Below are 14,650 nucleotides of genomic sequence, written 5' to 3' on the forward strand. Positions count from 1 at the left end.
TATAAACTCAAGAAAGCCCAATATAACTTAAAATAAGTATTTGTGCTTCATCAATTACTTAGTATCTAAGAAATTTAAAATAATCTAATAAGCGAAAAGAAAGTAATAATAATAACAATGACAACATTAATAACAAAATTTTGTCCTTTTTTCCCTTTTATGACACATCCACTGCACCAATTGCCTTGTCACTCTAACAACCCTCAATAGGTTAGACAATTTGTTCTTGGGAAAAAAAACCTCAAAGTTCATCATACTCAGTAACAACACCCGCATGTAAAAGAAGAGAATTTAGAATATTATTTTTTTAAAACCTCAGGGGATGGGACGGGGACGGGGACGGGGACGGGGACGGGGATGGGACGGTCGCACCCCCTTCCCCAATGTGGCTACTCTACTGAGTGGAATCATGTCTAAAATTTCAAATTCAGAACCCTGTGCGACCATTACATTCCTGTGAGTATCTTAAATGTAATTATGCTCAAAATTTTTGATTTAGAACTATGTGTGATTATCAATAAATTTTAGCTAAAATTCACTAGTAACTTTTGACCGATTAGATTTAATACAGACTAAAAGCAATACATTCCTAAATATAACTATGTCCAAATTTTAGATCATGTATATCCATTAGTAAATTTTAATGAAAATTTACTGATGGACTTATCCCCTTAAATGTCATATCATTAGGATGAGTAAAAATTAGATCGAAATTAGAATTGAATTAATTCAGAAATTCAATTCAATTTATTCGAAAGTTTATTTTTAAAAATATCAGTTGTTTCTATAAATCGATTTGGGTTATGGATTTTGAAATTTAGTTAAATCAATTAAATTATGTTTTATTAAATAATAAAATATTAAGTTTTTTTTATATTTTTTTTATGAAATCAATTAAATTTTTATCAGTTCAGTTATTCAATTTTAATAGTAAAAATATCCAGTTGGTCAAAAAAAAAAATGATTAATTTAATTTTAATAAATTTGATTCTATCTGTTCGGTTTAATCTCAACCCACAAACCTTAATTATACCGCCTAGATTACATCCTGTGAATTTTTAAAATTCAAAAAATAAAAAGGGCACCTAGTTTATATTATTTATAATATATTTAAAATAAAAAAAAATAAAATATATGTTAAGCTGTTATTGTAATTTTCTAAAAGCAAGGGGCACCCTTATTTTTTTCACCCCTGGGAACAGACGGGCCATGGCCTGTACTAGTCCGAGGGATTACAACCGGAGTCGTCAAGGAGTCGCGTGCTTCCCCTCGCTGGTTTTCGGCGTTGATCTCGTCCTTCGGCTTCGTTGGAAAGATGGGAAGGCGTAAGTTTCTTGGTTTCTGTCTCTTCCTTGTGCATCTCTAGATTGGTTAAACATCGACTTCATCGTATGGTTAGATTTCATCAGTTTTGGTTCTCATTAAGCTTTTGCTAAGGTTTGATCGATTTGAACTGGTTCCTGGTCTCATTTGACATGGAATAGATGGAATCTAACGTCCACTTAATTGCTCTTTCGTTGTTTCATGGTCGCATAGTTCTTGCAAACTATCCTTAAAGTTAATTGTTGGTAGCTAAGAGTATGTTCAAGTTTTTGCATGGTGATGCGGTTTTATAAGAATACTTTTTTTAAAAAAAAAATTATCAATGAAGGATACAATCTTATGTTTATCCTATGTTTTTTAGCGTTAGTATATTGTGAATGAAACAGGATTATTTTGTCGTAAGGATGATTGTAGTTTATCAAACAGATTAATGGAACTACTTTAAGTGACGTAATTTAGTTCGTGTAGTTCCCTGGTCTCTAATTCTATACTTCGATCAGTGATTTTCCAAATCCATACTGTATATTTTAGAACTAAAGTTAAAGCTTTTTGGCTAGTGATTGTTGCTTTCTGGATCCATTTTTCAAATCACTATGGAAACATGAAAGACCTAGATTTGCATTTGAATAACAGTTTGTGGTATACAGGTGGCATGAACTTTTAGTCGCATATCTATTTACTAATATCATTTGTTGATTTCTTATGAAAATTGAAGGCATGTTTTTCATGCAGGACCTGCACGTTGTTATCGCCAAATTAAGAACAAACCATATCCTAAATCACGGTACTGCCGTGGTGTTCCTGATCCTAAGATTAGGATTTATGATGTTGGAATGAAGAAAAAAGGGGTTGATGAGTTCCCTTTCTGTGTGCACTAGGTGAGTTGGGGAGAAGGAAAATGTTTCCAGTGAAGCTCTTGAGGCTGCTTGCATTGCATGTAATAAGTACATGACAAAATTTGCTGGAAAGGATGCTTTCCATCTAAAATAGTCTGTTTGGGAGGAGGTGAGGGAAGGGGAAGGAAGGGGAAATAAGGGGAAGGGAAATTTTGAATCTCGTTTGGGAAGGAGTGAGGAAAGGGAAGGAAAGGTAAGCTTTAATCTTCATTACCCATTGAAAGAGAGATTTTCTTACATCCCGAATTGAGGTGTAAGGAAGGGGAAGGGGAAGCAAAATATTTTTTATTCCAATTCTATCCCTGTTCTTAATAGTTTAAGAAATATTTCAATTTCTAATTTTACTATGTCGCTGGAGTTTAATTTCCTCGCCTTCTTCACAGCTCACTTGCTACCAGATTATTAGAAGAGGGGATTCGACACGTCTTTTAACTGAATTGAAGGGAGAAATTATTTTTGTCGTCAAAATTTAAGAGGATATCTACTATTTTTTAATTTTTCCATCAAAATTTAATAAGTTTTTAAAGAATAGGAATTTTCGTTATTAGCGTTATCTTTCAAATTTTTTTATTTAAGATTTCTAAAATCATTATTTTCATTATTTCTCATTTAATCATTTGATTATTGGTAATTCATTGTTTTGCTATGAATAGTATAAAAAAATTAGTTTTTATTTAAAAAAATAGCTAATTTAAATTATAATATAAAAAATTAATTTTATTATTAAAAATATCTAATTTATATTTATAAAATAAATATTAATATTACGAAAATTTTCTAATTTAAAAAATAAGAGTATTTTTGTAACTTTATCTATTTAATCTTCATTCCCCTTCCTTTCCTTCCAAACAAAGTAACACATGTTACGTTAATGAACCTTCCATCCCTCCCAAACAAGGAGAAGTTAAATACTTTACTTCCCCTCACTTTCCCTTCCGTTAATGAACCTTCCTTCACTTCATCCAAACAAAGGGTAAGAGAGTGAGGGTCCACCCCTTCCATGTCCTTCGTATCAACAAAATGCTTTCTTGTGCTGGAGCTGATAGGCTCCAGACTGGTATGAGGGGTGCCTTTGGCAAGCCTCAAGGGACATGTGCTAGGGTAAGTATTGGCCAGGTCCTTCTATCTGTTCGCTGCAAGGATAGCAATAACCATATTGCCCAAGAAGCTCTACATCGGGCCAAGTTCAAATTTCCTGGTCGTCAAAAGATTATTGTCAGTGGAAAATGGTGAGTATTTGAAGGAAGGCCTTTGAAGTTCATATAATACACCATCCATTAGTGAAGTACTTACTGGTCAAATTATAGCCGTTTACATATGCAGCTAAAATGTAGTTCTTGCTGCTGATTTAACAATTGCTTTCAAACAAATATACTGTCTGGAATGATAATTAGAGTTGTGCCTTTTTTATTTTCATTGTGGGCTAATATTTTGAACTGATCCCAGGGGCTTTACTAAGTTCAGCCGTAATGATTATGTCAAATGGAAGAGCGAGAACAGGATTGTCTCAGATGGTGTCAATGCTAAGGTATGTTGGTTGCTTATGCAATGCAATAAATTAACAACTCTGTATGCTAGATGTGGCATCTTTGGAATTTTCATATTTTCATCTTAGCTTGTTAAATTTCTGCCTAAATAATTGGACCTGTTGTGTGAACATGTGCGGCGCATGCCTAATCAATTGCATTCAAGTTATCTTGGCTAGTAAGAATAGTCTGAACAATGTATATATGGTATTAAAGGCTCATCCGTGCTTTTGGTTCTGCAGTTACTCGGATGCCATGGCCCACTGTCTAAACATCAACCTGGAAGAGCTTTCTTAGCATCTGCTGCCTCTGAAAGTTTCTTAAAAACAGATCCTCTGAAGATGGACTCGAGTTCCTCTCTTAGAACTATATATTACTGAGTTACTGACACTTCCGGTTTTTAGAAATGTGCGACTTTTGGTCATGCGATAACTTTTATCATCTGGCAATTTATGTTTCAGTACCTGGTTTCTTTCTATGATTGTTTGTTATGCCTGTTTCTTTAAACAAATGTGTGTGGTACTTAGACAGTTGCAAAGATTAACAGATTGTGTTGGTTTAGCTCATCTTTGTTTGGGACTGGCTATTGTTTGCAGTGGTATTGGTTTGAGTTCCCCAAGGTCATTTTGCAAGTTGCTTTGACAGGAAAGTTTGAACTAAAGGGTTACGGAGTAGGTGGATGTTTTCGATGGGTCTGTCTCAACTATGTTTGATGCAAACCTGGATTTAAAATCTCCATAATGTTATTTGCTCATTCTATTTCCGTATGTATCATCAGCCCTTGATAGGCTATTTCATCCAGTTTCATGCTCCTGTATTTATTTATTTGTACAGAACAAATATGAAAATGTAAAAACTAAGAATAAAACAGTCAAAAATATCATAAGATAACGAATGATTCAATGCTTTGATTACAGGTGGGAATGAAATCCAACCGAAATCTAACGCTTGGAATTTCGATCTCAAAAAGACATTTCGGAATGGAGTGGGCCGTTCCTGTCCCCCTGCAGGTATTCGTGCAACCCATCAATTCCTACCAAATGACGGCGACTCGAGGAAAATTAGGGCTTGAACTACAGGGCCGCATTTCACAGCTTCCGTTGTCATTGAATTTTCCTGTAACTGCATCTTTATTTTTGTTATTATTCTTTTACACTTTTTTTTAAAAAAAACATAGATGGGTGCTGATTATTAAGCCACGAAATTGTGCCCATGGTTCATTTAACTTGGCGCTTTTGAAGCCAATTTGAATCAAATTCCATCACTGTCAGATGTGATTGTCATTTCAGAAGGGAATTGTTATGTGAATTGAGATGGGTGGTTTTTCTTCCATATAGAACAATTTTCATACCATCTTTTTCAGATGCGAACTCTTGAGGTCATTGTCTTTCCTATTACCTTTATGGAAGGCAAGATCATCAAACTGCATTAGAGAATTAACTTGATTGCAAATTAAGCGTTATGACATTTCCATTCTTCATCAGAAAACAAAACATGGAATTAAGCATGCGTCTCTTAATTCCACTCCAAAGGATTTAGCAGCAACATATTTATACTACTAATACGATGCCTTCCCTAATTTATATTCTGCCCAACGATGATGATAGTAATCCATGGTCATTAGAGTAGCCGACTGATCCTTGCCACCCAATAGAGAGAACATTGCTCCAGGATTCATCACCAGACTTAACTTCATGATCCCAACGCTCATCTTCCAGCATAAACTTTAGCTTTTGACAAGGCTCCACCATTAGTGCGCTTCTGTCTATGCAAAGCCCAAGCGTGTTCATATCTCCAATTTCATGTTTAGCATGGTTCATGACGAGATTAAGCCCGCCAGAATTGTAACTGCAATCCATGATATTTAAACTGCCCTCGTTCATCAAGCAATTTGGGAGCTGTACTGGTTTTAGGCCGCCTAGGGGGACTGCCGGTGGCAGCTGATGTCGCACTGGTGCAGCCACCAAAATGGTAGCAGAGGCAGGGCGGCGCTTGTTTCTACGGCAGCCACCGCCAACAGGAACATTGCGGAGTGAGCCACCCTTTGTCCAATAGCGGCGGCATGTCTTGCAGAAGTAGCGAGGCTGAGAGAGGCTGTAGTTGTTGTAATAGCAAAACTTTGTGTTCATGGAGTCACACCGTGGGCACTTGAGGGCCTGTTGCTCCTGTGGTGGTGGCCGCAACCTCTTCTCAGTTGCCGGCATTGGTGTCAAGCATGAGATCAGCTCGTCAGAGGTCAGGGAGTAGTCTGCAGCTATGACCTTGTCTTCGTGGCTCATCACGATGCTCTGCATAAATCACAATCATTAACGAAAGATGTAAAAGCTTGCCTGCATTGAGCTGTGTGACAAGCCATTTCTTTCACTGAGTAGAACAATTAAGAAAACTAGGGGCCATTTAATTTAGCGCAGAAACAGAAGAGTTAATTTCAGAGAATTAATAACCTTTAGCCACTCAGAGGAGTCCATGCCAATCTGCATTGAAGATGTTGCCATCTCACAAAGGAATGACGTGCAATGTATAGAAATGAGCTAAAACTCCCCCAAGAAAATTAATGGTGTGCTAGTTATGACGGAGCACGAGGAGAAGAGGGATCTTGAGAGTGGAAGAAAGAAGAATATATAATAGAACTGGTGATGGGAAATGAGAGTGAAGGCCCACTTCGGTTGTGAATGTCACCACATGGTAGCAGAAGGATAGCGTGTGAATAAGAAGAGATAAAAAGATGGTGGAGGAGCAACTCCACTATCTTTGACCGACTTCCTTGTAGAGTTTCCACCTTCACATTGTAGGAAGCATTAAGCAAAAGCTCATTGATATATTCTTTACCATGGATTGCTGTAATTGTATACAGAAGACTTGCATGGGATGTCTCCTCCCATTTTCCCCTGAAAAAAAAAGCGTTGTACAATTTAATAAGAAGGAAATTTAAAATAGAAGATCAAATTAACCTAATGAAAGAGGTCCTTCATTGGATTTTTGTGTCAGACTTTGATTATGCAAAAGGTTGTTTCCAGTTAGATATTAAGCATAATATGAAGAGACATGCAGGCCTGTAATATTGGGCATTTGCACTTCCTCAGGCTGGAAGGAAAATAAGAATGATAGCATACTAATTATTTTCTTACTTATCAAAATTATTTTCTCAGTTATCAACTAGAAGAATGATTAACATTTTTTAGCATAATTCTTCTAAATGTTAAGAGAATAGATCACTAAACTTGTAAGGTCCTACTCAAATCACTTAAACTCAAATCATCAGAAGTTAACTCATCTAAAGTATAAGTTTTGGTTTACAATTCTTAATATGAGAATAAATGTCACATTTGGCTCCTATTTTCAATATTCTCTCTCTTTTCATTTCTCCGTGTAACCAAATTAGTCCCTTTTTATGTTCTGTAGAGAATTTGTTTTTACTAATGACAACTTTTTCCCAAAGATAAGAATAATAGACTAACATATATTGGCAATGTTAGTAAAAATCGACAAAATACAATTTAATTGACCAGAATCTAAGTGGTAGTTTCAACATATACAGTCCTACATAACTAGATATGCTATCGACTGTGAATTAGCAATCCATTGTCAATGTGATTATAGGCTCGTTCCTTATTGGCTACTGTACAATTCCCTATAATTAAAGAGGACTCATTTATACAGCTTCAGCCACAATCTTTCCTCAAAAGTTGAACGCCTATAATCCACCAACCAATTCCTACCTTTTTTTGCCCCTACTTGATCATATATCTCTACAACCAATTAGTCCTCCATTTCCCTACTGAAAGAAATTAAAAGGCAAAGTCATTCCTAGTGCCTGAAAGATCAAATTTTGTGACTTCGACATTTCACCAAACAATGTAAGGACCACACACAATCGCTCATCACACATTGAGAGTACAGTAATCTACCATCTACCTCCAACTGGATCGTCTCTCCAACGAATTAATACTAAATTGGATTACTAAAATCTCGTAATAAAGTATAATTAGTCCAAAAGGGCAAAAGCTTGATTCTTTGTGGGCCACAGCACAGTGCCATTTCACCGGACAGTAAAAGGACTAAAAGGACAACGAATAAAATTAGGGGTTGGAATGGCTTGCTACCGCGAAGTTTGAATGCTGCTCCCGCCGATCTGAGAAACCATGATCGAATCGAGCAAGCAACTGAGTGCGCCGGCAGCTCCTAGAAGCCGGGGGCAGGAAGAATCGGAGCACGCGACAGGGGAAGCAACGCCATGATGTGAAAGGTACGCACGAATTTTTAGGGTTAGCCGAAGCCGAAAGTGAATCCCAGCGTCTCCGTTTCTTTATTCTCCCTCCGCCTCAAGGAAAGTATCGATTCTGGCTTCTCGCACGTGACATCTAATAATAATAATAATAATAATAATAATAATAATAATAATGATGAAGGAGACATCTCAACAAAACCATCGTGGGTCACCCTGCCGATCCAACTGCCGCTGAGTCCACATCAGCTTTTATAATTATCAAAGTCATGCAAATATTTTCTAAGTTTCTTCATAGCCTGGGTATGTTGCCCAAGGTATTCAGCAGAATTAAATAAAACAACGGATAATTTTTTTTAATGAGATGAAAACTCTTGAGCAAGGAATTGTTTGTTTGTGCTCTTGGATTTACTTAATTAGTAAATCATATCTCTAAAATTAATTGGATTTGTAAGAGCATGATAATAATAATTTTTTCATTCGAAAAAGCCTAGCCGTGATATATCAAAATCATATATTGATTTTGTGACCAGCTCGGTAGTCGCTTCGTGGCCAATCCCAGGCAAAAATTACAATTAGGCTTCGTTGTGATTTCACTATCAAATCCATCGTGATTTTGTGAGTGCCTTCATCGCCTGTTCAAACGATCGCCTTCAAAACAAAGGGCGAAGAAAAGGTGGACAATAGAGGGACTGAGTTAATTTTGAAAGTAGGACGGCCCACTAAGTCCCGCGACAAGACCATCTACCCATGCCTTACCCCTTTGTTGAGCAGAGAGGACGGCCCATTAAGTAGGGTAAGAAACATGGCCCTAGGTTATCTTCCCCCTTATTACAGTCATTGCTCTTTTGATTAAAGAAATATAATCAAGAATTTGACCGCTGAAGTCATGGGGGTGGACCACATGGATCTAGTACACGTAAGGCATCTCATGTTGGAGATTTGTGAATGGAGAAGTAGTGGAAGATATATGAAATTCTATTATAAATAATATTTTAGTTTTACATTGGAAGTTCGAAGGTAATAAGGTTGATTTATATTAATTCACATGTATTGAGGATGTGAATAAATGTATGGGGAGAGGCTCTCTCTCACGCGTGAGTGTACAAGGGGTGCAAATCCAGGGCTCAGATTGTACTGAACCATGTTGACTCGTGTGCGAGAACGACCTGTGCGCGACGAATGCCAGACTGGTCGGGGCAAAATTTGCCCATGAGGAACAACCAAAATTTTTAAACGTTAGCGTTACATAACTGGCAAATAATGATCATTAACGCTGTAATTGGTCTGAGCTCCTAGATAAAGATACTGCAACCATAAGCAAAAGGTTACGCACATAGAAAAGCAGCAAGAGCTCTCCACCTACGTTCCTTCCTCTTCTGTCGTGCAACTTTTGCTCGGTGGAGTGCCCATGATAGTTCAGGTACCACTCAGTTTGCCGTGACCACCAGTACTTAGTGGAATCACGGTTCACCGTTGTATCCTGGGAAATAGACGTCTCGAGAAAGCCTTGAAGCATAGCTGGAGGTGGAGCAAATCTGTTTCAAGGAAACTGCGTTTACCGCGGGCCTCGGTTCGCTCAGCTCTAGAACGGTCGTTTCGCTTAGTTGTTTGCCAGCATGGTCGCTTGGAAGCGTGCTCGTCCGTGTCTTTCTAGTCTTCGCCCGACCGGCCTCTAACTCGCCCGGTCGGTCATCTCGCTCGGCCTCTTCTCCTAGCCGGCCTCAAGCTCACTTGGCCTCTTTGCCCGACCGACCTCCAGTTCGCTCGGTTGGTCGCTCTGCTGCTCAGTTCGACTGACCACTTGGCTGCTTCGCTCAGTCTATCTGCCCGACCGACCTTGATCGGTACCTCGCTCGGCACTCAATCGTCAAGCTTGCTCGACTAAGCTGCCCGACCGACCTTCAACTCGCTCGATCTCTCTGCTTACCTGACCGGTTGTAAGCTTGCTCGGTCACTACGCTCGACCAATCTCAAGTTTGCTCGAGAGCTAGCCCGCTCGGCCACTGTGCAGCCTTCGTTCGGCATTGGTAGATACCAACCCCTACTAGCAGCTTGAGATTATCAGCTTAGGTCATTTGACAGATAAGTAAATTTAATTCGGTGTATTTAAATTCATCAAATACCCCGTAAATCTCCTGCAGCATATTGTTTTCTTCTAACAATCTTGAAACAGATTCGATTCTATTGAAATGGTCACAGAACAGAATGTTGAGGTGCAACAAACTCAACACGTGCAGGCTCCCTCCGCCCCGATTAGAACTGTATCAATCAGTCACGGGGAAAAGCCAGAGAAATTCAATGGACTGAACTTCAAGAGGTGCTAGCAGAAGATTCTCTTCTACATGACCACGCTTAATCTGGCTCGGTTATTAACCGAGGACCCTCCCAAGCATGCTGAGGATGCTGATGCATAAACCATCAATTGAGTGGAAGCATGGACATTCTGAATTCCTTTGCCGAAACTACATCTTCAATTGCCTTGCCGACTCGCTGTACGTTGTGTATAGAATGAAGAGAACAGCTAAGGAGCTGTGGGAGTCCCTGGACAAGAAGTACAAGACAGAGGATGCAGGGGCCAAGAAGTTCATCGTGGGTTGATTCCTGGATTACAAGATGGTTGACTCCAAAGACGGTGATCAGCCAACTCTAGGAGCTTCGGGTGATCTTGCACGAGATCCACTCAGAAGGGATGGTTCTGAGTGAAACCTTCCAAGTGAATGCTATTATTGAGAAGCTACCTCCAGGCTGAAAGGACTTTAAAAAATACTTGAAGCACAAGCGGAAGGAGATGCATGTGGAGGAACTTATTGTTAGACTTCGCATTGAATAAGACAACAAGAGTTTAGAGAGAAAACTGTTCTCTTAGACTACTATAAAAGCCAACGTGGTCGAGCACAGTCAAAACTCGAAACGGAAGAACTCCAAGTCTTCCAAGATGGGACCCAGAGGAGGCATCAGTAAAAAGAAGTTTTCTGGGAAGTGCTTCAACTGTGACAGAGTGGGTCACAAATTTTTGGAGTACAGAAAGCCGAAGAAGAAGCGGGAGGCCAACCTGAACGAGGGATCAGAAATGGACGACTTCTGCGCTGTGGTCTCTAAGTTGAACCTGGTGGGTTCAAACCCACGACAATGGTGGATCAATACTGGAGTCACCAGACATGTGTGTTGCAACAAGGAGCTTCTCCACAACTTCAAAGAAGTCACTGAAAACAAATTGTTCATGGGAAACTCAGCAACCTCGGACATCATGGGCCAAGGAAAAGTAGTGCTGAAGATGACCTTACTCTGAATAATGTGTTGTATGTTCTGGAGATTCGAAAGAATCTAGCGTCCGGATCATTATAAAGTAAGCATGACTTTTGCATTGTTTTTGAGTCGGACGGAGTTATATTGTCCAAGAATGGAATGTTTGTAGGAAGATGTTATATCTGATGGGATGTTTAAGCTTAATGTTATGACGATTAGGCCTAAGATAAATAAAAATGAAAGCTCTTCCATTTATATGTTTGAGTCTTCGTGTTTATAGCATGGTAGACTATGACATGTTAACTACGATATGCTGCGTAGATTAATAAATATGCAAAACATACCTACATTCCACCTTGACCCAAAACATAAGTATGAGATTTGTGTAGAAGCGAAAATGACAAGGTAATCCTTTCAACATATTGAAAGAAACAACAAACCATTCGGGCTAATTCACACTAACGTGTGCAACCTCAAAGGTACACTAATACGTGGTGGGAATAGTACTTCATCACTTTTGTAAATGATAATACAAAATACTGTTATGTGTATCTTCTCAAAAGTAAGGATGAAGCTATAGAGAAATTTGCTCTTTATAAGAATGAGGTTGAAAACTAACTTAATAGAAAGATTAAGGTGGTTCGAAGTGATCGAGACGGTGAATATGTATCACTGTTTGCTGAGTTGTGTGCTGAACATAGGATTATACATGAAACGATAGCTCCTTATAATCCTTAACAGAATGGAGTCACTGAGCGGAAGAATCAAACTCTAAAGGAGATGATGAATGCCCTTCTATTGAGCTCTGGATTGTCATAGTTTATGTGGGGGGAAGCTGTGTTAACAGCTAATTGCCTTTTAAATAAAGTGATTCAGAATAAAATAGATAAGAGCTCTTATAAGTTATGCAATGGAAGACAATCGTCCTATAAATATTTACGAATGTGGGGGTGTCTTGCCAAGTTTTGGCGCCTGATTCAAAAAAGATTAAGATAGGACCTAAGACTGTTGATTGCATATTTATTGGATATGCACAGAACAGTAGTATGTATCAGTTTGTTGTGTATGAATCACAAATACTGGAGATAGACAAGAACTCAATAATAGAATCGAGAAATGCCTTGTTCTTCGAGCATGTGTTTCCATATATGGCCCGAGAGGATGCTAGCTTCTCAAAGCGGGCATATGAAACACAAGGTGAAGATGATGATGAGGAACCAGTGGAAGTTTAGGTTAGACGAAGCAAAAGAGCTCGGGTAGAACAATCCTATATATCAGATTTTATCACTTTCATGTTGGAAAGTGAACCCCGAAGTTACTCAGAAGTTGTAGGTTCTCATGATGGACCTCACTCGAGAGAGTCAATTGCATATGAGATGTAATCTATCCTGCAAAATCACATTTGGGAACTTGTGGATCTTCCTCCGGGAAGTAAATCACTAGATTGTAAGTGGATCTTCAAGAAGAAAATGAAATCAGATGGCACAATTGATAAGTATAAGGTCAGATTGATAATCAAAAGATACCGACAATGAGAAGACCTTGATTACTTTGATATGTATTCTTAGGTATTGAGAATAACTTCCATTAGAGTAGTTTTTGCTATTACCATTCTATGGAATCTCAAAATACATCAGATTGATATAAAGATAGTCTTTCTAAACGAGGGTTGATGTAAAGATTAATGCAGCCGAATGAAATGTTAGCGTTGCATAGTTGGCAAATAATGATCATTAACGTTGTCATTGGTCTGAGTTCCTAGATAAGGAGGTTGCGACCATAGGCAAAAGGTTACGCACATAGAAAAGCAGCATGAGCTCTCTATCTACATTCCCTCCTCCTCTGTCGTGCAACTTTTGCTCGGTTGAGTGCCTGTGATAGTTCGGGTACCACTCAGTTTGTCGTGACCACTAGTGCTTAGTGGAATCACGGTTCACCATTGTGTCCTAGGAAACAGACGTTCTGAGAAAGCCTCGAAGCACAGCCAGAGGTGAGGCAAATCTGTTTCATGGAAACTGTGTTTACCATAGGCCTCGACTCGCTTAGCTCTAGACCGGTTGCTTCGCTCAGTTGTTTGCCAGCCTGATCGCTCGGAAGTGTGCTCGTCTGGTCGCTTTCTAGTCTTCTCCCGACCAGCCTCTAACTAGCCCGATCGGTCAACTCGCTCGGCCGACCCCTAGCTTGCTCGACCTCTTTGACCGCCCAGCCTCCAGCACGCTCGACCTCTTCGCTTGGCCGACCTCTAGTTCGCTCAGTTGGTCGCTCTGCTGCTCTGCCCAACCAACCACTTGGCTGCTTCACTCGGTCTATCTGCCCGACCGACCTTGATCTGTATCTCGCTCGACACTCGATCGTTAAGCTCGCTCGGCTAAGCTGCCCGGCCGACCTTCAACTTGTTGGTGCAACCTTAGGTCAAGGTTGACCTGGTTGACCCGACTCGAGTTGACGTGACTCGAGTTGTATTTTGATGTTTGACTTGGGAAGATTGTCGGTGCAACCTTAGGTCAAGGTTGACCTAGTTGTGTTGCATGTTGATGTTTGACACTCGTGAGAGAGTTCTATTCTTGATGTGGGACAAGAATAGATGTTTGGGAGATTATTGGTGCAACCGTAGGTCAAGGTTGACCTGGTTGACCTGATTCGGGAAAAGTCCAAGTATGGAGACTTGGCACGGAAAAGTCCAAGCAGGGAGCTTGGCACTGGAAAAGTCCAAGTATGGGGACTTGGCACGGAAAAGTCCAAGCAGGGAGCTTGGCACGCGAAAAGTCCAAGTATGGAGACTTGGCACGGGGAAAGTCCAAACAGGGAGTTTGGCACGGGGAAAAGTCCTGGTGAGTGAAGCCAGGCAGTCGGGAAATCCTGGTGAGTGAATCCAGGTGAAAATCCTAGTGAGTGAAGCTAGGTGAAGGTGAAAGTCCTGGTGAGTGAAGCTAGGCATTCGGGAAAATCCTGGTGAGTGAAGCCAGGTGAAAATCCTAGTGAGTGAAGCTAGGTGAATGGGAAGTCCTAACTGGGATGTTAGGCAGTGTGGAAAATCCTGGTGAGTGAAGCCAGGTGAAAATCCTAGTGAGTGAAGCTAGGTGAATGAGAAAGTCCTAACTGGGATGTTAGGCAGTGTGGAAAGTCCAGTGAGTAGCCAGGCAGTGTGGAAAGTCCCGTGAGTGAAGCCGGTGGGAAAGTCCTAACTGGGATGTTAGGCAATGTGAAATCCTGGTGAAAGCGGTGAAAGTCCCGTGAGTGAAGCCGAGCAAAATCCGGATGGATCGGGGATGATCGGACTGGTGTTGGAAAGTCCAAGTAGGTCAGGATTGACCGGACACTTGGCGAGGAGTTCTAGCAGTCGAGGAGTGACCAGATGTTAGGGATGAAGTACCAATAGGTCAAGGTTGACCGGATATTGGTTGGAAGTCTTGGGACTTGGTTTGGGCCAA

At 39.9% G+C, this 14,650-nt stretch overlaps 1 protein-coding gene and 1 pseudogene across 5 annotated transcripts in view; one reads left to right on the plus strand and one right to left on the minus strand.

Moving 5' to 3' along the window:
* Nucleotides 1-1,315: 1,315 nt before the first annotated feature.
* LOC122014736 lies at nt 1,316-4,214 on the plus strand (annotated as a pseudogene).
* Nucleotides 4,215-5,160: 946 nt separating this feature from the next.
* LOC122014735 (dof zinc finger protein DOF1.8-like) overlaps nt 5,161-14,650 on the minus strand; it is a 31,324-nt gene continuing 21,834 nt past the window's right edge. For 3 of the 5 annotated variants that reach the window (XM_042571126.1, XM_042571130.1, XM_042571129.1), the window contains 2 exons: nt 6,190-6,633; nt 5,161-6,033 (listed from right to left, as the gene is read on the minus strand). In XM_042571126.1, the coding sequence (XP_042427060.1) occupies nt 5,326-6,033; nt 6,190-6,240 (759 nt within the window). In that variant the 5' untranslated portion in view covers nt 6,241-6,633 and the 3' untranslated portion in view covers nt 5,161-5,325. Of the gene's footprint in view, nt 6,034-6,189; nt 6,634-7,848; nt 8,072-14,650 lie in introns of those variants that run through there. The other 2 variants (XM_042571131.1, XM_042571127.1) reach the window with 2 other exon arrangements.

This window comes from Zingiber officinale, chromosome 8B (assembly GCF_018446385.1).
Source record: "Zingiber officinale cultivar Zhangliang chromosome 8B, Zo_v1.1, whole genome shotgun sequence".
NCBI lineage: Eukaryota > Viridiplantae > Streptophyta > Magnoliopsida > Zingiberales > Zingiberaceae > Zingiber > Zingiber officinale.